The sequence below is a fragment of the Salvelinus fontinalis genome, chromosome 36, assembly GCF_029448725.1.
Source record: "Salvelinus fontinalis isolate EN_2023a chromosome 36, ASM2944872v1, whole genome shotgun sequence".
In the NCBI taxonomy this organism is placed as follows: domain Eukaryota; kingdom Metazoa; phylum Chordata; class Actinopteri; order Salmoniformes; family Salmonidae; genus Salvelinus; species Salvelinus fontinalis.
Genome location: NC_074700.1, coordinates 21,538,395 through 21,563,639, shown reverse-complemented (window position 1 = coordinate 21,563,639; position 25,245 = coordinate 21,538,395). Strand labels below are relative to the sequence as shown.

General features: G+C 39.5%; 1 protein-coding gene across 8 annotated transcripts; it reads right to left on the bottom strand.

Moving 5' to 3' along the window:
* Positions 1-430: 430 nt before the first annotated feature.
* On the bottom strand, positions 431-23,048 carry LOC129835697 (butyrophilin subfamily 1 member A1-like). 8 transcript variants are annotated; one of them, XM_055901440.1, is made up of 12 exons: positions 22,861-23,048; positions 22,553-22,605; positions 12,718-12,797; positions 11,946-12,284; positions 11,513-11,800; positions 10,885-11,004; positions 10,662-10,688; positions 4,189-4,224; positions 4,039-4,086; positions 3,917-3,943; positions 2,189-2,215; positions 431-1,801 (listed from the first exon to the last, which is right to left on the bottom strand). In XM_055901440.1, the coding sequence occupies exons 3-12, from the start codon at positions 12,788-12,790 to the stop codon at positions 1,221-1,223; spliced, it is 1,566 nt and encodes a 521-aa protein (XP_055757415.1). In that variant the 5' UTR covers positions 12,791-12,797; positions 22,553-22,605; positions 22,861-23,048; the 3' UTR covers positions 431-1,220. The 8 variants fall into 8 exon arrangements, with proteins under 8 accessions (XP_055757415.1, XP_055757411.1, XP_055757413.1 ...); XM_055901436.1 differs by lacking the exon at positions 22,553-22,605; XM_055901438.1 differs by lacking the exon at positions 22,861-23,048 and having other exon boundaries at positions 22,553-22,839.
* Between the last annotated feature and the right edge of the window lie 2,197 nt (positions 23,049-25,245).

Below are 25,245 nucleotides of genomic sequence, written 5' to 3'. Positions count from 1 at the left end.
TTTATGCCAGCTCTTACATAATGTATAGACTGGGAAGGTTTGTAATCAGCCATTGGTAAGCACAACTCTGCATACAGAGGCCTTCCTCTTTACAATGTCAAGAATACTATTCTGGGACCTCATTAATAAAATGTTTGCACGCACAGATTTGATTGTAAATTGTGCATATAACAAAATCTACAGGAACAATGTGATATGGAATTTACATACATTCTGCATTAAAATGTTTCTGCATTTTCTGATTATTAAACGAAAAAGCTTGCTTGTGACTAACACAGCCTTATTTATGGGTGTAGACATTATTATAAAGGACATATGTCTCATATTTTAATAAATGCTCTTACAGAGAAATTAATAATATTTTGCAAAGGACGCCTCTGGGACTTTAAACAAATATCCACTAACATACAAGTACTTTGATGAGTTCATGACAAATTTGAATATGCCTTTTATTGTTGTAACAAAAGTTTTTACACTTTTACAGATTTTACCACATTGAGTACAGTGAGTGAACATATATTTTTAAACAGGATATTACAAAAAAACACAATTATAGTGAGTGAGTCAATTATTCTATAATGTCAAACATATTGTAATTAAAACAACTGAGACTTCATATTGAAATAGATTAACACTGCGTGCACAAAACATGAAGAACTGCTCTTTCCTGACCAGCTGAAAGATATGATCCCTTATTGATGTCACTTGTTAAATCCACTTCAGTCATTGTAGATGAAGGGGAGGAGACAGGTTAAAGAACGATTTTTAAGCCTTGAGACAATTGATTGTGTATGTGTGTCATTCGAGGGTTAATGGGCAGGACAAAATATTTAAGTGTCTTTGAATGGGGAATGGTAATAGGTGCCAAGTGCACCGGTTTGTGTCAAGAATTGTAGCGCAGCAGTGTTTTTCATGCTCACAGTTTCCCGTGTGTATCAAGAATGGTCCACCACCCAAAAGACATCCAGACAACTTGACACAACTGTGGGAAGTATGTAGACACCTTGTAGAATGAAAGGAGGCTGTTCTGACCGCAACATTAGGAAGGTGTTCTTATTATTTTGTACACTCAGTGTATATTCTACACTTTAAAACTAACATGTGTAAAAGCTACATTATAGGATTTACATTTTCAGCTTTAAATTATAATATTAATAGTATTATAATTACAATTATCTTTGGGATCTAAATACCTTTCTATTCATCTTCCATTATTTACACTAACAGTTCTCAGAGGTTGAGGGTTTGTCTCTTTGCACCACAGGTGAGATTTTGAGTTCCTCTTTACAATCAATCAAAGGACCAAAGAACGGATAGAGTTTCTTAGTAAACTTGCCATTGATGAAGGAGTGGATGTGGCACCTCTTCTCCACATTGAAAAATGTTACCTGTCCTCCTTCATAGTTCACTAAAACTCCCAGCTTCTCAGGTTTCAGTTCAATGGGAAGGAAAGTGGGAGACTGTTCAACTGTTTTCAGTTCTCCATCTTTGTAACATATGCTCCAGAAGCCAGTGTCTGGATACATTTGGATGTTGTCTCTCTTCTCTGTGTCCTGAGCGATCCCAACACTCCACTGGCTCTTCTTCCCCAGGTCAACCTCCCAGTAATGTGTACCTTTGTCATATCCTTCCACTCCCAAGACACATTGATTATATTTAAACTTGTTTTTAGTGCCTTTGCTTTTTTCTTTGAAATTCTCACAATCCTTTTTTTCTTTTAATTCTCCAAATTTGAGACATTTGTTATCGTCAGATAAAGAGAGTTTGACATGTGCAGTGTCAGGGTCGAAAGTCACATCCACTGAAAAAAAAATCAATGTAATTTTTGTTTCAATGTTAAAAAGATTTATGATATTTTAACACAAAATATGAATCCAATAACATTAGCATATTTCAACATGTTATGTTTGTTCTATAATGAATTAGCATGACCATTGAAAAATCAATACCATTTATTTGAATTTTTGGTAGGCAATGTGATCAGGTAAATGTTAAAAATGAAACATAAAATGAAAGATAAAATATCAAACATCGTTATTGAATTTAATATTTTTTTGTGGTAAGAAATGTGATCACATGTTAAGAATGAAACATGAAATGATGAAGGTGTGTGTGTGTGTGTGTGTGTGTGTGTATTCTATTAGCACCAAACATGAAACATATGAAATATAAAAGTGTTCATAATTACCTGCATGATCAACCATCAAGCTCCAAACTACGTAGGGGGAGAGGAAAATAAATTGATGTAACTACAGTGAGCTCCCGAAGAATTGGGACATTGACACATTTTTCATTGTTTTAGGTCTGTAATCCAACACTTTGGAATTGAAATGATACAATGACTATGTGGTTATGAGAGTCATTTTGGAGTCACTTTAATTGTAAATAAGAATAGAAAATGTTTCTAAACACTTAGCGTTGGTTGTGTTTTAGACAATTTTGTGCTCAGTAGAAATGAATGGGAAATTATGTTATGTGTTACTTTGTAGTCACTTCTATAAGAATACAATTAGAAGTGTAGAAAAGCTAATTCAGTCATATTTGTAATAAAAGTGATTCCAAAACGACACAATACATTATTTAGCATTAATTTCTATTGGGGGCAAAATAATCTGAAACAACCAAAACGAATTGAAAATGAATCCAACAAGTTTGTAGAGTCACAAGCTTGATGTAGTCATTGCGTTCAAGGAATATGGGACTGAATACTAAACATTCAACTAATTTATTCATAATAATCTTTATGGGTGTCAATACTAACTGTCAATCAAGTTAAGCTCTACCTTTTTGATATAAAAAAAAAAAAATCTTGTTCAAAAAAATATATTTCTCTGAGCAATTGTATCTGTATAAAATAATATAACTTCAGGATTTTTTTACATAAAATATAGCTCAGTATCTAAATAATTGATTGAATACAGTTATTATTACTCATCTTTATCAAGGGTGTCAATAATTGCAGTCCCGCTAAGAAGTAATATTTTCTGCTTATGCATTCTCATTTTGACGCCAATCCCACCGCTGGTGCACGTGGCCAAAGAGCTCTATTTCCATGTCATTCTAAAAATGTAAAAAACTGCACTTTGCTAAACTACATTGTCATTTGGATTGGAACAGGTGCATTGTTCAGATTACATAAAAATAGAGCTATTTGGCCACGCACACCTGTGGTGGGTTTGGTGTCGAAATGATAAGACATGAGCAGAAAATAGCCCCATAACTACTGTCAAATATGGTGGATCATTGATGTTGTGGGGTTATTTTGTTCCACTGGTCCTGGGGCCCTTGTTAAGGTGTAACGGCATCATGAAATGTACCCAGTACCATGACATTTTAGCCAGAAACCTGCCTCTGGCTGACACTCGGCCGCAAGTGAACCTTTCAGCAAGACAATGACCCCAAGCACACAACAATTTCAGTCTCCAGACTTGAAACCCATTGAAAACCTATGGTTTGAATTGAAGAGGGAGGTCCAGATGAACGATACCAAAGATCTGGAAGGTTTCTGTATGGATATCCCTCCCAATGTGTTTTCCAACTCAAAAAAAAACATTTTAGAAAAAGTCTCAGGGCCATAATCCTCACAAGGTGAGGTAATGAAATGTATTGAAAAAAGGTGTCAATAATTTTGACCTCTACATTTGAGAAAAAAATAGTACTTGTTAAACAAAATCTCTTTCTCTGAGCAATTGTATTAGTTTTCAATAATATAATTACCCAATTTCTTTGAGCAGACAATATTATTCAGTATTTGAATTATTTATTTTATCCAGTCATTGTTGCTCATCTTTATCAAGGGTGTCAATAATTTCATACCACACTATATATATGAAAACAAAACTGCATGGATTATATATTTAGATGGCAAATCACTTGAAGTTTGTGCAGCATTAATGTGAAAGGAGCCGATAGTTACCAGAGTCTGGGATTGTTTCAATAATTCCTGTGAAAATACAACATCATGTTGCTGTATCAATTCACCTTTAATACTTATGAAATAAATAATGGTCCATCAACTGTAAAACACATAATACCTACCCATTAACTTATCCTTATAAGTGACTTGATTTGTCTTTTTGATGAGCTCTGTAATATACAGTGGAGGAAAGTTGTTATTTTGGTTTAAATTAAAACAGTTTTAAATTATTCATTTTAAGGAAATACTGTATATATTGAAATATTGCATACCTTGATCCATAGCTTTTAATTTTGTATTCATATCATCTATTGTAAAAAAAACAATGATAAAAATATATTTGTGAATGAGTTCAATATACAGCATATTACTTGATATTTTAATTCCTTTTTGAAAATAGTTTTTCATTTATTTATAAAGAATGTTACTTGAGATGTTCGTGTTTTTCAAATGTGTTACAGAACTCAGTTAAAACTTCCTATGGCTGGGATCCCGCTAACGGGATCGATATGACAACAGCCAGTGAAAGTGCAGGGCGCCAAATTCAAAACAACAGAAATCTCCTAATTAAAATTCCTCAAACATACATGCATTTTACACCATTTTAAAGATACACTTGTTGTTAATCCCACCACAGTGTCCTATTTCAAAAAGGCTTTACAACGAAAGCACAACATATCATTATGTTAGGTCAGCACCTATTCACAGAAAAACGCAGCCATTTTTCCAGCCAAAGAGAGGAGTCACAAAAAGCAGAAATAGAGATAAAATGAATCACTAATCTTTGATGATCTTCATCAGATGACACTCATAGGACTTCATGTTACACAATAAATGTATGTTTTGTTCGATAAAGTTCATATCGATAAAGTTCATATTCCAAAAATCGCAGTTTTCATTGGCGCATTATGTTCAGTAATGTTTTGCCTCCAAAACATCCGGTGATTTTGCAGAGAGCCACATAATCTTACAGAAATACTCATAATAAACATTAATAAAAGATACAAGTATTATACATGGAACTTCAGATAAACCTCTCCTTAAAAACTTATTGTCAATAGGGGGGCGCTGTTTTCACTTTGGAAAAAATCGTGCCCAATTTAAACGGCCTCGTACTCTGTTCTAGATCATACAATATGCATATTATTATTACTATTGGATAGAAAACACTCTGCAGTTTCTAAAACTGTTTGAATTATATCTGTGAGTAAAACAGAACTCATTTGGCAGCAAACTTCCATACAGGAAGTGAAAAATCTGAAAACGAGGCTCTGTTTCAGGGCCTGCCTATTCAACTGGCTTTTATTTATCGATATGTATGCACTTCATACGCCTTCCACGAGATGTCAACAGGCAGTGGAAGGTTGAATGGGGTGTCTAGCTTGATCTGAGGCCGAATAAGAGCTTTAGGAGTGACAGGTCCGGTATTTTCTTTGTCTTCGACGGTGCACGGGGGAGCTCGACATTGTCTTCTGAAAAGCATTCGGTATACACGGCGAATATCTCCGGCTCTGATTTTATTTGATACATATGAGAAAAACATCATAAAGTAGGTTTTTTCAACCGAGTTTGATCAGTTTATTCAACGTTTAATGGGACTTTTGGAATTTTCCGTTCTTTGCGCCAAGAGAGGTTGGGAATGTTCGCGCCACAATGCTAGCCAAGGTTGCTAATTCGACAGAAGAAATGGACATTCTAAAACCAAACAACGATTTATTCTGGAAATAGGACTCCTTGTACAACATTCTGATGGAAGCTCAGCAAAAGTAAGAAAACCTTTATGATGTTATTTCGTATTTCTGTGTAATATGTTGATGCCTATTCTCCGCCGTGTTGGTGAGCGCTGTCTCACAATAACCCAAGCTGTATGTTGTGGTAAAGTTATTTTTTAAAATCTAACACAGCGGTTGCATTAACCTCTAACGCCTCACAAACCCGGATCCGGGAGCACCCCCATCACAAAAGCTGAGTAGCATAGCCTAGCCTAAAGCCACAGGGATATCATATAATAAAATGTTCATGAAATCACAAGTTCAAGACACCAAATGAAAGATACACATCTTGTGAATCCAGACATCATTTCTGATTTTTAAAATGTTTTACAGGGAAGACACAATATGTAAATCTATTAGCTAACCACGTTAGCAAAAGACAACACTTTTTTTACTCCACCATTTTCTTACTGCATCAGTAGCTATCACAAATTCGACCAAATAAAGATATAAATAGCCACTAACCAAGAAACAACCTCATCAGATGACAGTCTGATAACATATTTATTGTATAGCATATGTTTTGTTAGAAAAATGTGCATATTTCAGGTATAAATCATAGTTTACCATTGCAGCCCCCATCACAACTCTCACTAAAATGACTAGAATAACTACAGAGACCATCGTGTATTAGCTAATTACTCATCATAAAACATTTCTTAAAAATACACAGCGTACAGCAGATGAAAGACAGATCTTATGAATCTAGCCAATATTTCAGATTTTCTTAGTGTTTTACAGCAAAAACACAATATAGCGTTATTTTAGCTAACCACAATAGCCAACCACACAGCAGCATTGATTCAAGGCAAAAATAGCGATAACGTAATAACCCCCAAAATACATTAATTTTTTCACTAACCTTCTCAGAATTCTTCAGATGACAGTCCTGTAACATCATATTACACAATGCATATAGAGTTTGTTCGAAAATGTGCATATTTAGCGGCACAATTCGTGGTTATACAACGTGATTAGTGGCCAAAACTTCAAGCAATCTGTCGGGCGCCATCTTGGACAGGAACCTAATCTAATCCATAACTAATAATAAACTTGACAAAAAAAAAAACAGGTTGGACAGCAATTGAAAGACAAATTATTTCTTAATGCAATCGCTGGGTTACAATTTTAAAATTAACGTTACTTCAAGCATACAGCGTGCGCTAAAGCGAGATGCACCGAAAAACATGGCGGAATAATTATTTGCCATTTGTCAACATAAATACGAATTAATACATTAAAAATTGCTTACTATTTGCCGGGCTTCCATCAGAATCTTGGGAAAGGCGTCATTTGTCCAAAAGAATCGTTGCTAGGTTGTATTATGTCGTCTTCCACTTTGCAATTAGCAGTAAACATTAGCTTGAGAGAGAGCTACCCAACTTTCTACAGCGCCAAGAAAATAAATACCCGAAAATCACAATATACTGACATAAACTGATATAATTCGGTTCAAAATAACAACATTACAATGTGTTCAACACCTATATCGAATAAAAACACAGCCGGAAATGTCTGAGATGTATAACCGATGGTTCCAAAAGAACGTCCCCAGCTCCTCAGTGCGCCCGAGCGAAGGTGAAAAGAATCAGCCACTTCGTTCCCAATCAATTTATAGACTTTGGGAACTACGTAGAGACGCTAACAACCAGGGGAAGGCGTATGCAGTGCTTCTCATCTAGAAGACAGTCAGGGTTATCCACAGGTCTGGGAACAGCAAGCAGATTTCACAATTTTCAAATCCTCATAGGAGAATTGCTCTAAGTCTAGTTCTGTTTCACTTACAGACATAATTCAAACGGTTTTAGAAACTAGAGAGTGTTTTCTATCCAATAGTAATAATAATATGCATATTGTACGAGCAAGAATTGAGTACGAGGCAGTTTAATTTGGATACGAATTTGTGCTATGTCGAAATGGCACCCCCCTAGTGGCAAGAAGTTAAGAACCAGTGTATCTTTCATTTGCCATACAACAAGTATTTTTATGTAAAGTTTATGATGAGTTCTTTGGTCAGATTAGGTGAGTGTCCAAAATATCTCCGGACATTCTGGGGAAATGTTGCTACGTATTCACAATGTATAACCACGATTTGCAGCTCTAAATATGCATATTTTCGAACAAAACATAAATGTATTGTATAACATGATGTTATAAGACTGTCATCTGATGAAGTTGTACAAAGGTTAGTGATTAATTTTATATCTATTGCTGGTTTTTGCGAAAGCTACCAATGCGGTGAATAAATGCCTTTGTGTGTTTGGCTATTGTGGTAAGCTAATATAATTCCCTATTGTGTTTTCGCTGTAAAACACTTAAAAAATCTGAAATATTGGCTGGATTCACAAGATGTTTATCTTTCGTTTGCTGTACACCATGTATTTTTCATAAACGTTTTATGATGAGTATTTATGTATTTCACGTTCCTCTGTAATTATTCTGGCTGCTTTGGTGCTATTTTTGATGGTGGCTGCAATGTAAAACTATGATTTTTACCTCAAATATGCACATTTTTGAACAAAACATAGATTTATTGTATAACACCTTATAAGACTGTCATCTGATGAAGTTGTTTCTTTGGGTAGTTTGGTTGGTTCTTGGTTAGTTTGGTTAGTTTTGTGCATGCTACCTGTGCTGTGAAAAATGTCTGTGCTTTTTTGTATTTGGTGGTGAGCTAACATAAATATACGTGGTGTTTTCGCTGTAAAACATTTTAAAAAATCGGACATGTTATCTGGATTCACAAGATGTTTATCTTTCATTTGCTGTATTGGACTTGTTAATGTGTGAAAGTTAAATATTTCAAAAAAATATATTTTGAATTTCGCGCCCTGCACTTGGACGGGCTGTTGTCATAAGTGTACCGACACCGGCCTGCAGCCATAACAGGTTAATCTACTTCATCACCCTCCCGGATCCGGGATCCTCCTCATCAAAAAAGCTGACTAGCATAGCCTAGCCTAACGGGACAGGGATATCATATAATATAATTTTCATGAAATCACAAGTCCAATACAGCAAATGAAAGATAAACATCTTGTGAATCCAGCCATCATTTCCGATTTTGAAAATGTTTTACAGCGAAAACACAATATGTATTTGTATTAGCTAACCACAATAGCCAAACACACAACCGCATATTTTCAACATGTTTCCACTGCATAGGTAGCTTTCACAAAACCGACAAAATAGAGATAAAATTAATCACTAACCTTGAACAACTTCATCAGATGACAGTCTTATAACATGTTATCCTGTTATGGCTGCAGCCCGACACCGGTACACTTATGACAACATCCAGCTCAGGTGCAGGGCGCGAAATTCAAAATCTATTTTTTTTAAATATTTAACTTTCACACATTAACAAGTCCAATACAGCAAATGAAAGATTAACATCTTGTGAATCCAGATAACATGTCCGATTTTTTAAATGTTTTACAGCGAAAACACCACGTATATTTATGTTAGCTCACCACCAAATACAAAAGAGGACAGACATTTTTCACAGCACAGGTAGCATGCACAAAGCCAACCTAACTAACCAAGATCCAACCAAACAAACCTAGAAACAACTTCATCAGATGACAGTCTTATAAGGTGTTATACAATAAATCTATGTTTTGTTCGAAAAATGCCAATATTGGTGACCTTTATGCGCTTCCTGAACAAAGGAATTCTGGGGTCATGTCATTCCAAGCGCTCTCTTTTGACCATAGAAATACCATTTCACCTCTCACAGCCTATTGACATCTAGTGGAAGGCGTATGAAGTGCATGTATACTAATAGATATCTAGCACATTTATAGGCAGGCCCTGGAACAGAGCCTCGATTTCAGATTTTTCACTTTCTGACAGGAAGTTTGCTGCAAAAGGAGTTCTGTTTTACTCACAGATATAATTCAAATGGTTTTAGAAACTTGAGAGTGTTTTCTATCCAATAGTAATAATAATATGCATATTGTACGAGCAAGAATTGAGTACGAGGCCGTTTGAAATGGGCACCTTTTATCCAAGCTACTCAATACTGCCCCTGCAGCCCAAAGAAGTTAATGCAACCGCTGTGTCAGATTTCAAAAAAACTTTACAGAAAAAGCACACCATGCTATAATCTGAGTACAGCACTCAGAGCCCAAACAAGCCATAAAGATATCCACCATGTTGTGGAGTCAACAGATGTCAGAATAGCATTATAAATATTCACTTACCTTTGATGATCTTCATCAGAATCACTCCCAGGAATCCCAGTTCCACAATAAATGTTTGATTTGTTCCATAAAGTCCATAATTTATGTCCAAATACCTCCTTTTTGTTCGCACGTTCAGTACACAATCCAAACTCACGACGTGCGGGCAAGTCCAGGCGAAAGTTCAGACGAAAATTCATATTACAGTTCGTAGAAACATGTCAAACGAAGTATAGAATCAATCTTTAGTATGTTTTTAACATAAATCTTCAATAATGTTCCAACCGGAGAATTCCTTTGTCTGCAGGAATGCGATGGAACGCAGGTCTAATTCTCACGTGAACGTGCGTGGTCAGCTCATGGCACTCTGCCAGACCCCTGACTCAAAGAGCCCTCATTCTCCCCTCCTTCACAGTAGAAGCATCAAACAAGATTCTAAAGACTGGTGACATCTAGTGGAAGCCTTTGGAAGTGCAATATGACCAATATCCCACTGTATGTTCGATAGGCAATGAGTTGAAAAACTACAAACCTCAGATTTCCCACTTCCTGGTTGGATATTTTCTCAGGTTTTTGCCTGCCATATGAGTTCTGTTATACTCACAGACATCATTCAAACCGTTTTAGAAACTTCAGAGTGTTTTCTATCCAAATCGACTAATAATATGCATATATTAGCAAATGGGCCTGAGTAGCAGGCAGTTTACTCTGGGCACCTTATTCATCCAAGCTACTCAATACTGCCCACAGCCATAAGAAGTTAATGTGTCTTTCAGTATCTGTTCTTACCCAAAGGCTTCAGTTTTTCTCGAACAACTGGAGGTGAAAATATAATATCATTGCACAACGTACTTGCACAACAATATTACATGCAACAATAAAAGTATATGCAGTTTAATTCCAATAACATCTGAAATTGCCTACAACAATGTTGAATCATAGAACCTACTAATAAACATGGTTGTGTATAATTATACCCTGATATCATATTTTAACAACAAGTGAGACCAACCTCGTCTCTGATGGAATAAGGAGAGCACAGATGCAGTGATACACAGCAGTCCCAGAAACACAGGAATCATAAATGCAGAGATGTACACCCTGTCAGGCAGACTGCTCATGTAGAATTCCTCTGTAACACAAGCAGGGTTAAAGGTTAGATTAGATTGCCATTGCAATAAATTAGTCCTGCAAATTGTATGAGGTTCAACATTCCACATTTTTACAAATGTCACATAATTACAGTCAAACCTAATTTGAGTCTTATATAAGATGTACCTTGAGTCGGGAACTTTAAACATTATCAACATGATGAACAAACAGGCCCTCTGACCACTTGTTTAGGGTATTGGTCTACAGCAGGGATGGGCAACTTTGATGGGGATGGGTGCCACAAAAAAACAGAACTCATCAATTTGCCATTGGGTGGAGGCAAATGTTTATAGTTTTTAATGTGATAATTCGGTCAGTAATTCGACCGAATCTTGCTGTCCGCTAGACTAACTTACCAATCAAAATATTTGCTGACATAGGCTGATTGAGTGAATGCTGATGCCCAACCAAATTTAGCAATTGCACCTTGTGTATTCTATTATTCTAACTCTCAACAGTAAGTTGAGACCTAAAGTTCCTAAACTCACCAGTCATCTGCAGTGTAGACTCCATCTTGGTTCCCTGGTACTGTGACATCACCACACAGGTGACCCCCTCCAGTTGGTCATTCCCTATTCTCATGTGACTGGTGATGGAGTACAGGACACCCCCCTCCTTCTGTTTCGGTCTCTCTGTCTCTGCTGAGGTGATCTCCTTCCCACTGCTGTCTGTCCACAACATGTCAGGCTCTGGGTACCAGTTCTCTGAGCTACAGCTGAGCTGGATGAACACTCTGTGGTGCTTCCTCATGGAGATCCTGGGGACACTGCCCTGCTCTGTAAAGAAACAGATGAAAGAATAGTTTACCCAATTGTACAATCTAAAATACTCAAGCATTTTATTGACCTGCTTTGATGATTCTGCAGTAGACAGGAATGGATTCATGTGATCCTCTTACTGAATAAGTTCTTATTTACGTACGTTTAACCTGTAGCACAACAGGCAGTTCCTGAATCCAGTCCAAGTAGCTGGCTTGGCATTTGTAGCTTCCCCTTTCAGAAGCCATGACATTATTCAGCAGCAGTGATATATTGCCTTTCTCCAGCTCCTGAGTGAACACACTCACTCTACCCTCATAGCCTTTCCCCTCTGTTACCTTTCCATCCAAATACAGGTACAGGGGGCTAGCGAATTCTCCTTCCTTAAACCACCTGATATCCATGTTAACAGCACTGGTTTGAGGAGACAGGTGACAGGGAAGGATGACATCATGACCAGTAGAGGTAACTACAGGGTCAGGAGGGACAACAAGCTGCTTATCTGAGCGGAGAGAGGAGAAAGTGTTGCAATATCAGTCTGAAGGACACAAAGATAAGAGCGGCTCATGTCGGGCAAGAGATTTACACAAAGTTTCCTTTTAACATAAGTGACCATCATACTAAATGTACACAGTATATCACCAATACCAAAGAAATAGACATCTAGATGTTTTATCAATAGGCTAAGTTATTAGTAAGACCTGCTGAATACAACATGATACTAATGTTCAAGAGCATCAAATGATGCATTTACATATAATAATGAATTGTTATTTTAGATGCAAGGTGATTTGTAGATCACTCTGTAATCGCCGACTGCAATGCAGTCAATCTCAAACAAGACCATTGACACATTTAAATATGTTTATTATATTTAAGTTGTAGTTGTAGGTAAACATTTACATGGATAAAACATTACTTGTAATCTTAATTACCTGCAACAGATGAACAGGCATTAAAGAAGATGAGGAATGTTAACAAACAGACTTGCCGGATCAAAGGTCCCATGATGCACCTGACATGGAACATAAAACCAGGTGATGTTAATCACATGGTTCATTAACCTGTCTAGGACTGGGGTTCCGCTCGCCAACAGCCAATGAAATTGCAGGGCGCCAAATTCAATCAACAGAAATCTCATAATTCAATTTTCTCAAACATACAAGTATTAGACCCCATTTTAAAGATAAAATTCTCGTTAATCCAACCACAGTGTTCGATTTCAAAAAAGCTTTTCGGTGAAAGCAGAACATATCATTATGTTAGGTCAGCAACTAGTCACAGAAAGCATACAGCGATTTTCCAACCAAAGAGAGGAGTCACAAAAAGCAGAAATATTGATAAAATTAATCACTAACCTTTGATATTCTTCATCAGATGACACTCCCGGGACAACATGTTACACAATACATGTATGTTTTGTTCGATCAAGTTCATATTTATATCCAAAAACCTCAGTTTACATTTGGCTTTGCCTTCAACACATCCCGTGAATTTGCACAGAGCCACATCAAATCAAAGAAATACTCATAATAAACATTGATAAAGATACAGATTTAAAGATATACTTTTCCTTAATGCAACCGCTGTGTCAGATTTCAAAAAGAAATTATGGAAAAAGCAAACAATGCAATAATCTGAGTACGGTGCTCAGAGACCAACACAACCCAAGAAGAAATCCGCCATGTTGGAGTCTACATAAGTCAGAAATAGCATTATAAATATTCACTTATCTTTGATGATCTTCATCAGAATGCACTCCCAGGAATCCCAGTTCCACAATAAATGTTTGATTTGTTCCATAAAGTCCATCATTTACGTCCAAATTACTCCTTTTGGTTCGCACGTTCAGTACACAATCTAAACTCACGACTCGCGGGCAGGTCCAGGCAAAATTCAGACGAAAAGTCACATTACAGTTCGTAGAAAAATGACAAACGAAGTATTGAATCAATCTTTAGGATATTTTTAACATAAATCTTCAATAATGTTCCAACCGGAGAATTCCTTTGTCTTCAGAAATGCAATGGAACAGAGCTCACTCTCACGTGAACGTGCATGGTCAGCGCATGTTCAGCTCATGGCAGACCTTACTCAATCCCCTCTCATTCGGCCCCACATCACAGTCGAAGCATCAAACAAGGTTCTAAAGACTATTGACATCTAGTGGAAGCCTTAGGAAGTGCAAAATGACCCCAAAGACACTGTGTATTCGATAGGCCAAGAGTTGAAAACCTACATACCTCAGATTTCCCACTTCCTGGTTGGATTTTTCTCAGGTTTTCGCCTGCCATATGAGTTCTGTTATATTCACAGACATCAGTCAAACAGTTTTAGAAACTTCAGAGTGTTTTCTATCCAAATCCACTAATAATATGCATATATTAGCAACTGGGACTGAGTAGCAGGCAGTTTACTCTGGGCATGCTTTTCATCCAAACGTGAAAATGCTGCCCCCTATCCCCTAACAGGTTTTAATTCTACAAAAATATATATTAAGCTATTAAAAAGTCAAAAGATACCAATATTTTACTTGGAATCACAAAAAAAGAATTCTGAGGGGAGGACATTTGAAATGAATTGACAGCCAAGTGTGAAAACACAGCAATTAATATCAATGTGTTTTGTCACAAAAAAAAGCAATGTATTCTGATGACAGATAGGGAAACTGAGGAAGAAGGAAAAATGCCGAAGTCAAGTGAGGACATTGGATAAATCACAACACATGGGTGGAGGACGAAAATGAATCTGACAAGATTCAGGATGAATTACCTGCAGTGGCAGGTGTGGTGAAGATGGCAGAGGTTGAGCCTCGTCCCAATAATGATAAGGATGATTCTGGCCCAGTTGGAGTGAGAAGATTAGAGAGAGTGGATCCTAACCTGCTGGTGGATCCATGTGTGGTGTCAGGTTGGGTGGAGAAGAGGTTGGGGACTGCTGATTTGGTGAATCACTCGAAGTGGACTTGTGATGATTTTTAGAATTTTTTTGGCGCTCCGGACCACTTGCCTAAATACAAGAACTCTGGAGCAGGGTGCCATTGAAAGGAGTGATAACTGGGTGGCATTAAGTGTTGAGGAGGAGCAACTGAAATTGAAGATTCCTGGTGTATGTGACACCTGCCGTTTGGTACGACGCAGAACCGGTGGAGAGTGTGATGAAACAGAGAAGACTTTGTCTGTCCTGATGAGATTTGATGCAGTCTTTACAAACAAAGTTAAGTTAGGATGTCAAAACAAATCAAATTACATTGGTCACATACACGTGTTCGGCAGATGTTATTGTGGGTGAAGAGAAAGGGAGGGCAGACGAGGGCCTTGTAGGCATCCCGGAAGTTGGAGTTGCAGTGGTCTAGTGTTTTAGCAGCGCGAGTACTACAGTCAAAGTGTTGATAGAACTTGGTAGCATTTTCCTCAAATGTGATTTATTAAAATCGCCAGCTACAAATCAAATCAAATTTTATTTGTCACATACACATGGTTAGCAGATGTTAATGCGAGTGTAGCGAAATGCTTGTGCTTCTAGTTCCGACAATGCAGTAATAACCAACAAGTAATCTAACCTAACAATTCCACAACTACTACCTTATACACACAAGTGTAAAGGGATAAAGAATATGTAAATAAAGATATATGAATGAGTGATGGTACAGAACGGCATAGGCAAGATGCAGTAGATGGTATAGTGTACAGTCTATACATATGAGATGAGTAATGTAGGGTATGTAAACATAAAGTGGCATAGTTTAAAGTGGCTAGTGATACATGTATTACATAAAGATGGCAAGATGCATAAGATGATATAGAGTACAGTATATACATATACATATGAGATGAGTAATGTAGGGTATGTAAACATTATATTAAGTGGCATTGTTTAAAGTGGCTAGTGATACATTTTTACATAATTTCCATCAATTCCCATTATTAAAGTGGCTGGAGTTGAGTCAGTATGTTGGCAGCAGCCACTAAATGTTAGTGGTGGCTGTTTAACAGTCTGATGGCCTTGAGATAGAAGCTGTTTTCAGTCTCTCGGTCCCTGCTTTGATGCACCTGCACTGACCTCGCCTTCTGGATGATAGCGGGGTGAACAGGCAGTGGCTCGGGTGGTTGTTGTCCTTGATGATCTTTATGGCCTTCCTGTGACATCGGGTGGTGTATGTGTCCTGGAGGGCAGGTAGTTTGCCCCCGGTGATGCGTTGTGCAGACCTCACTACCCTCTGGAGAGCCTTACGGTTGTGGGCGGAGCAGTTGCTGTACCAGGCAGTGATACAGCCCGACAGGATGTTCTCGATTGTGCATCTGTAGAAGTTTGTGAGTGCTTTTGGTGACAAGGCGAATTTCTTCAGCTTCCTGAGGTTGAAGAGGCGCTGCTGCGCCTCCTTCACAAAGCTGTCTGTGTGGGTGGACCAATTCAGTGTGTCCGTGATGTGTACACCGAGGAACTTAAAACTTTCCACCTTCTCCACTACTGTCCCGTCGATGTGGACAAGGGGGTGCTCCCTCTGCTGTTTCCTGAAGTCCACAATCATCTCCTTTGTTGACGTTGAGTGTGAGGTTATTTAAAGGTGGCCTCAGGATATATGGTTTCCAGTGTGCATAGAGTCCAGTGAAGTTCTTTGAGGGCCGTCGTGGTATCGGCTTGAGGGGGAATATGCACGGCTGTGACTATAACCAAAGGAAATTATCTTGGGAGGTAGTATGGTCGGCATTTGATTGTGAGGCATTCAAGGTCGGATGATCAAATGGTCTTGAGTTCCTGTATGTTATCACATTCACACCGTGAGTAGTTAATCATGAAACATACACCACCGCCCTTCTTCTTCCTGGAGAGATCCTTATTCCTGTCTGCGCAATGAACTGAGAACCCAACTGGCTGTACGGACTCAGACAGAATATCCCGGGAGAAACATGTTTCCATGAAACAGAGTATGTTAAAATCTCTGATATCTCTCCAGAAGGAAATCCCTGCCCTGAGCTCATCAACATTATCGTTCAGAGACTGAACATTAGCGGCTAATATACTCGGAAGAGGCAGGTGGTGTGCGCGCCTCCTGAGTCCGACTAGAAGTCCACTCCGAGTTCCTCTTCTCCACCGGCGATGTTTTGGATCAGCTTCAGGAAACAGTTCAATTGCCCTGGGGGGAACGAACAAAGGATCCAATTCGGGAAAGTAATATTGCTGGTCGTAATGTTGGCAGTGCTGGTGAGTTACCGCAACTCAGATATCCAAAAGTTATTCCTGGCTGTATGAAATAACACAAACATTATTTGGCCTAATAATGTAAGAAATAACACATAAAAAAATGAAATACTGCAAAGTTGCCTAGGGGCTAGAAGCACGGCTGCCCTCTCTATCAGCGCCATTTTACAATGTGTCAGTTACCCCGTGAGAGCTTTTGTCCAGAACCCATTACGTTGTTATAGATGTCAAGCTTGTGGTCATGTTGCAGCATTGTGTAGGAAGGAGATTCCTAGATGTGAGAAGTGCGCAGGAGGGCACTAAACGAAGGAATGTGTAGTTGTGTGTGTTTGCCTTGAGTGTGCCCACAGTGCTGGAAATCGGAGGTGGCCGGGGAGAGAAAGGCAGGTTGAGGTTGCCAGGGACAGAGTAGTACAGAAGGTGTCATTATCTGAGGCAGTGAAGGGAGTTGTACAGGAAGATGGTGTAACGTTCGTTCTCCTCCTCGTCTGAGGAGGAGCAAGGATCGGACCAATATGCAGCGAGGTATGAAGACATAATGATTTATTTAAAGAAAGACGAACACGAAGCACACTTGATAAATGACAAAACAACAAAACGATGTAAACAGACCTGAACTTGAGAACATATAACAATGAACGCACGAACAGGAAAGAACAAACGAAACGAAACAGTACTGTGTGGTGCAACAAACACAGACACAGCAACAATCACCCACAAACAAACAGTGAGAACAGCCTACCTTAATATGGTTCTCAATCAGAGGAAACGTAAAACACCTGCCCCTGATTAAGAACCATATCAGGCTAATACAACGAACCCAACATAGAAAACACATAACATAGAATGCCCACCCAGCTCACGTCCTGACTAACTAAACAAAGACAAAACAAAGGAAATAAGGTCAGGAACGTGACAGATGGGTACATGGTGAGGGATCCTGAGAGGCCAATAAAGAGTGATTGGAATAATATGTTTCAGCGAGGTGGGTTTCTTAGCGTTCATATCCATGGTTGTCAACTCTACTTTAGAAAATGGAATGCAACTCATAGAAAACAGAGGTTATGGTGGCAGCTGCAGAGATGTACTTGGGATTGTGAGGTTTTTCTGCAGAAGAGTTGCAGGGGGTGTTGAGTGGTAGTGTTCTGCCGTTGGCCTGGTGTACGATTAGATAGGGTGAAATATGGTGGTGGGTTTTTAATGAGTGTATGATAATTGGCACGGTAGTTTTCTTTTTCCCATTTTATATCACAAAGTATAATGAATATATACAGTTCTTTTGAAAAGTATTCAGACCCCCTTGACTTTTTCCACATTTTGTTAGGTTACAGCGTTCTTCTAAAATGAAATAAATTATTTCCTCAATCTAAACACAATACCCCATAATGACAAAGGAAAAACAGTTTTTTAGAATTTTTTGGAAAGATAATTCTTTGTTGTTGAAATATCACATTTACATAAGTATTCATACCCTTTACTCAGTACTTTGTTGAAGCACCTTTCACAGCAATTAAAGCCTTGAGTCTTCTTGGGTATGACGCTACAAGCGTGGCACACATTTATTTGGGGAGTTTCTGTCAGGTTTGATTGGGAGCATTGCTACCTGTTGGAAGGTGAACCTTCCTGAGGTCCTGAGCACTCTGGAGCAGGTCTTCATCAAGGATTTCTCAGTACTTTGGTCTGTTTAGCTTTTCCTTGATCCTGACTAGTCTCCCAGTCCTTGCCACTGAAAAACATCCCCACAGCATGACGCTGCCACCACCATGCTTCACCGTAGGGATGGGTCCATGTTTCCTACAGACGTGGCGCTTGGCATTCAGGCCAAATTGTTCAATCTTGGTTTAATCAGACCAGTTTCTCATGGTCTGTGAGTCTTTAGGTGCCTTTTACTGAGGAGTGGCTTCCGTCTGGCCACTCTACCATAAAGGCCTGATTGGTGGAGTCCTGCAGAGATGGTTGTCCTTCTGGAAGTTTCTCCCATCTCCACAGAATAACTCTAGAGCTATGTCAGAGGTTCTTGATCACCTCCCTGACCAAGGCCCTTCTCCATCGATGTTTCAGTTTGGCCGGGCGGCCAGCTTGAGGAAGAGTCTTGGTGGTTCCAAACTTCTTCCATTTAAGAATGATGGAGGCCACTGTGTTCTTGGGACATCATGGCATGGTTAATGCTCTGACATGCACTGTTAATTGTGGGACCTTATATAGACAGGTGTGTGCCTTTCCAAATCATGTCCAGTCAATTGAATTTACCACAGGTGGACTCCAATCAAGTTGTAAAAACATCTCAAGGATGATCAATGGAAACAGGATGCACCTGAGCTCAATTCCGAGTCTCATAGCAAAGGGTATGAATACTTAAGTAAATAACGTATTTCAGTTTTTTCAATTTCATAAAACCTGTTTTCGCGTTGACATTATCGGGTATTTGGTGTAGATTGACCTTTTACTTATTTAATCCATTTCAGCATAAGGTTTTAATGTAACAAAATGTGGAAAAAGTCAAGGGGTCTTGTAATGTAGACACAAGGAGTCAGAACGTAGGTGCAGTTAGTGAGTTCACTAATAATAATCACCGAGCGATACAAAGCAAGAGAAGCGTCTGACATAGAAACAAATACACTACTACCCGATGACTGATAACAAAAGAGTGCTTTATAATGGGTAAGTAATCAACGGTGTGATGAAGTCCAGGTGTGACTGATGATGTGACGCCGGTGTGAGTACTGATGGTTGCCAGGTGTGTGTAAAGATGTGTTGCCAGGACCGGTGGATAGTAGACCGGCAACGTTGTGCGCCGGAGAGGGGGAGCGGAGAGGGGGAGCGGGAGTTGACTGACAGGTCTGAATACTTTCTGAATCCATTATAGTCTAGCTGGTGGTGGTGAAGTCTAGTTAGTGGTGGTAATGCAACATATATTGGATGCCAACCGTCGTTAAACTCACCAAAGAAGAAGAAGCAATGTTTTACAGACCAAAACAAGAATGTGGTGAATACAAAATGGTTGAATATATTAGAAGGTCTAAAAAGTCCTGTTGCAACAGATGACAAGATTACTATCTCTAAATATATTATTTCCATATCTACAATATAAAATAAAAAAATTGTTGCAGAATGCTGTATATGCATTGTTTAGCTGAAGTGGAATGTTTGTATCCTGTATATTTGATTGTGATATGTGGTTAAGATGATTGCACTTACTGTAAGTTACTCTGGGTAAGAGCATCTGCTAAATGACTAAAATGTCAAATGTAAATGTTTTACATACAGTATAGATCTCATATTACTGTATTGAATAGCATTTATTTATGATGTCACAAATGTATAATTTGCACAGTTCTTATAATGTTTTTTTGCTATTTGTTACATTTGACTTTGTATAACCTAGCAGTACTACTGTCACGCCCTGACCTTAGAGATCAATTTTATGTCTCTATTTTGTTTGGTCAGGGTGTGATTTGGGGTGGGTATTCTATGTTCTATTATTTGTATTTCTATGTTGGGTTCTCAATCAGGGACAGCTGTCTATCGTTGTCTCTGATTGAGAACCATACTTAGGTAGCCCTTTTTCCCACCTGTAAGTTGACTTTGTTCGTGGCATTATTGTTTACTGTTGTTTACATGTATTGTTTACTGTTTTGTCGGCGTCATTTCGAATAAAAATAAAATGTACGCTTACCACGCTGCACCTTGGTCCACTTCATTCAACAGCCGTGACAGAACTTCCCACCAACAAGGGACCAAGAAGCGTGGTAAGGGGGAGCAGCGCTATCTGGAGAAATGGTCATGGGAAGAGATACTGGACGGTAAGGGACCCTGGAGGCAGGCTGGGGAGTATCGCCGTCCATGGGAGGAACTGGAGGCAGCGAAAGCAGAGCGGCAGCGTTACGAAGGAACACGGCTAGCAAGGAAGCCCGAGAGGCAGCCCCCCAAAAAATGTTTTGGGGGGGCACACGGGGTGTTTGGCTGAGTCAGGTTGGAGACCTGAGCCAACTCCCCATGCTTAACGTGGCGAGCGTCGTACTGGTCAGGCACCGTGTTATGCGGTGGAGCGCACGGTGTCTCCAGTACGCTTTCTTAGCCCGGTGCTCTACATTCCAGCTCCCCGCATCTGCCGGGCTAGGGTGAGCATCCAGCCAGGACGGGTTGTGCCAGCCCTGCTCTCCAGACCTCCAGTGCGCCTCCTCGGCCCAGGAAATCCTGCGCCGGCTCTGCGCACTGTGTCTCCCGTACGTCTGCACAGCCCAGTGCATCCTGTGCCAGCGCCCCGCATTTGCAGGGTGATGATAACCACCCAGCCAGGACGGGTTGTGCAGGCTCCAAGCTCGAGACCTCCAGTGCGCCTCCACGGCCCAGTGTATCCGGTGCCTCCTGTATGTCTCTCCAGCCTGGGGAGTCCCGTGCCTGCACCCAGAACAAATCCTCATGTATGTCTCCTCAGCCTGGTGAGCCCTGTGGCAGCTCCAAGTACCAGACTGCCCATACGTCTCCTCACTCCAGTGATGATTCATGGCAAGAAGCCTCCAGTAATGATCCATGGCAAGAAGCCTCCAGTGATGATCCATGGCACGAAGCCTCCAGTGATGATCCATGGCAAGAAGCCTCCAGTGATGATCCATGGCACAAAGCCTCCAGTGATGATCCATGGCAAGAAGCCTCCAGTGATGATCCATAGCACGAAGCATCCAGTGATGATCCATGGCACGAAGCCTCCAGTGATGATCCATGGCAAGAAGCCTCCAGTGATGATCCATGGCAAGAAGCCTCCAGTGATGATCCATGGCAAGAAGCCTCCAGTGATGATCCATGGCACGAAGCCTCCAGTGATGATCCATGGCACGAAGCCTCCAGTGATGATCCATGGCAAGAAGCCTCCAGTGTTGATCCATGGCAATAAGCCTCCAGTGATGATCCATGGCACGAAGCCTCCAGTGAGGAGTCATGGCACGAAGCCTCCAGCGACAGTCTCCAGTCCGGAGCCTCCAGCGACGGTCTCCAGTCCGGAGCCTCCATCGACGATCTCCAGTCCGGAGCCTCCAGCGACGGTCTCCAGTCCGGGGCCCCCAGCGAGGGTGCCCAGTCCGGGGTCCCCAGCGAGGGTGCCCAGTCCGGGGCCCCCAGCGAGGGTGCCCAGTCCGGGGCCCGCAACGAGGGTGCCCAGTCCAGGGCCTGCAACGAGGGTGCCACCGCAGATAGATGCCCACCCAGAACCTCCCCTATAGGTTCAGGTTTTGCGGCCGGAGTCCGCACCTTTGGGGGGGTACTGTCATGCCCTGACCTTAGAGATCCTTTTTATGTCTCTATTTGGTTTGGTCAAGGTATTCATTTGGGTGGGTATTCTATGTTCTATTATTTGTATTTCTATGTTTTGGCCGGGTAGGGTTCTCAATCAGGGACAGCTGTCTATCGTTGTCTCTGATTGAGAACCATACGTAGGTAGCCCTTTTTCCCACCTGTCTTTGTGGGAAGTTGACTTTGTTTGTGGCACATAGCCTTGTGCTTCACGGTTTGTTTTGTATTGTTTATTGTTTTGTCGCCGTCATTTCGAATATAAAGAAAATGTACGCTTACCACGCTGCACCTTGGTCCACTTCATTCAATAGCCGTGACAACTACTTTGTTCCCTGAGAGTGAGGCGGATATATAGCATTTTGTACAAATAAAAAAAGGATTATTTGACTCTGGAATGTAACCATCAAGTGATAGATTTTAAACAAATATATGTCTGTCATTGAACAACCGCAAGGCATGATTAAATTGTGAAAAAACACACCACACCACACCAATCTCTTTCATAATTTTTTGAAACAATAAAAGCGAATTTACTAACATTTCTGAAAATGGATATATAGCGCTTTGGAATGGTTAGAAATTGTTACCTGTACGCTGCCACAGCATGGAGAGTCTGTTGAAGATAAGTCAAACTCTTTCCTTTTCTCTGTAGAACATTTTATTACAATGATTAATGTTTAACCATCAATAGACTTTGGAAATCCTTGAGCAATCAATGTGTCGGGAGCTTCCAACGGTGAGCTGAAATAGAGAATCATAGAAAAAACTACAGGTTAAATCGAATCCAACAAAAGTGTCAAATGGTTTGAAGAAACTAAGGTTCAAGCAGTCGGGTTTGTTTTAAAGTTAGAATGCCTTTATTTACTATGCATAGACCATAATAAACACTAACTTGTATATGAAGTTCACTTTTGCATAACTTAACTTACAAATATATGGTTTAGAGGCTCCCTCTGGAGGAATCTGAAGAGTGAAAGGAAGAGAAGTCATGACTAAACAGATCTGCATAGTGCCACTGTAATGTAGGTACTTTCAGTAGTGGAGAAAGTACCCAAATTTAACAGTAAAAATCTACTTGAATAAAAGTCGAAAAAAGTATTTGTTGTAAATATTCTTCAGTATCTAAAGTAAATGTAATTGCTAAATGATACTTCAGTATCAAAAGTAAATGTAATTGCTAAATTATACTTTGGAATCAAAAGTAAAATAATGAATCATTTCAAATTCCTTACATTAAGCAAACCAGACGGCACCATTTGATAGTTTTTTTAATTTCCGGATATCCAGTGGCACCCTTCAACACTCAGACATCATTTACACACAAAGCATGTCTTTAGTGAATCTGACAGATTAGAGGCAGGAGGGATGACCAGGGATGTTCTCTTGATAAGTGTGTGAATTAGACCATTTTCCTGTCCTGCTAAGCATTCAAAATGTAACGAGTACTTTTGGGTGTCAGGTCAAATGTATGGAGTAAAAAGTACATCATTTTCTTTAAGAAAGTAATGAAGTTAAAGTTGTCAAAAATAGCAATAGTAAAGTAAAGTACAGATACTCACAAAAACTACTTAAGTAGTACTTTCAAGTATTTTTACACCACTGGGAACTTTATAAGTAAGAAAGAGGAGGTCAAAGGGCTATCCAGTTGGCTACATTAATTACCCTTGTGTAATGAATAACCTAGCCTGTAGTCTGTTATCCCAGACATCTCATACTATACTCATATTCTAGAATAAACAGTCAAGAGGCTCGCTCTGGAGGCTGATTCAGTCTAAAGACTAAGTCACACATTAACCCTGATATTTAGCATTACAGTCAAGTAGTTCAGTGTGAATGAGCTCACTGAGGTTGATTCTTGTTGACAGTTTTTATATATTAGATTCTAGTCTCAGTAGGTAGCACCAGGGTTGTGGTTTCATTCAAACACAGAAGTGTACAAAAGATGCTAAAACAAGATTACAACAAATGACTCATGATGTTACTCATACTGTTAATGAGTATCTTCTGAGTCTGAGTAATATTCCTTGTCTCTAAACAAGAATAGGACGCTCGTATCAGGACAACTGAGTTACATCCTTATGCAAAATTAAACCAAATACTCATTTCAAATCTCATGTCTATTCTACATCAATAAAATATGTGTTTTCAGCAGGCGATCTTATGAGGTGGTGTTGACGAGAAGGGCCTGTGACCTGGTGATATAATAAACTGCCAGGTTGTAAATTGTATTTTGTATTTTGGAGTACAACTCCCTTATACTTTGCTTGAAAAAATTAAATAAACAAATACCCTACCATCTAACACTACACTCACAAAGAAAATCTAAAATAAATGACATTAAAATAACCCCACCCTACTCCACTATTTAAATCTATTTAGTCCTACCTTATGCCAACAACCTGAAAGGATGGGACATCACCCATCCAATGAAAGTGATTCAAACGGATACATATAGTGGAAGCATGCCATACTTGAACTAGATAATTATTACCAAGATCGGGGTGTTATATAAATAAAACAAAAGACATTTAGTTAATTTGACATGTGACATTTAGTTAAACTGAATATAATAGACATTAGCATTGCATTGGGGACATAAATATACTGTACAGCCTAACCTATGGATCGCGCAACCATGAAATGGGGTATCAGCAGTGCTTAATTTAAGCAGGATCATAATGGAACAGGATCCTGCACCTCTCAGATTTGTCTTTGCTTGTTCCGGCACCTATTTGCCAAGATCCGGTTCCTCACATAATTTATAAATTATTTCACTGTTCGCATTGTAGACATTCTAATAAAAGTGATCAGCATTACATCAAGTTGCCTCCTCGTTATTTCCTTCGATGTAATCATCCTATCCAGCCATACTGATTTCAGACCTGCTCTCTTATTTGTACATAGAAGTTGTGGGGAGGGTCAGTGGGGTAAGGAACTGTTCTTGAAACAGTTCTTGGTAGTGGTGGTCAACT

Excerpts from the sequence above, each read along its gene's own strand:
- LOC129835697 (XM_055901435.1), bottom strand. The coding sequence starts at position 12,811 with ATGTTCCATGTCAGGTGCATCATGGGACCTTTGATCCGGCAAGTCTGT. Across the intron at positions 4,225-10,661 it reads AGAAAAACTGAAGCCTTTGG|ATGATATGAATACAAAATTA; the intron begins GTAAGAACAGAT and ends TTTTTACAATAG. Across the intron at positions 2,216-3,916 it reads TGAAACAATCCCAGACTCTG|TTTGGAGCTTGATGGTTGAT; the intron begins GTAACTATCGGC and ends CCCCCTACGTAG.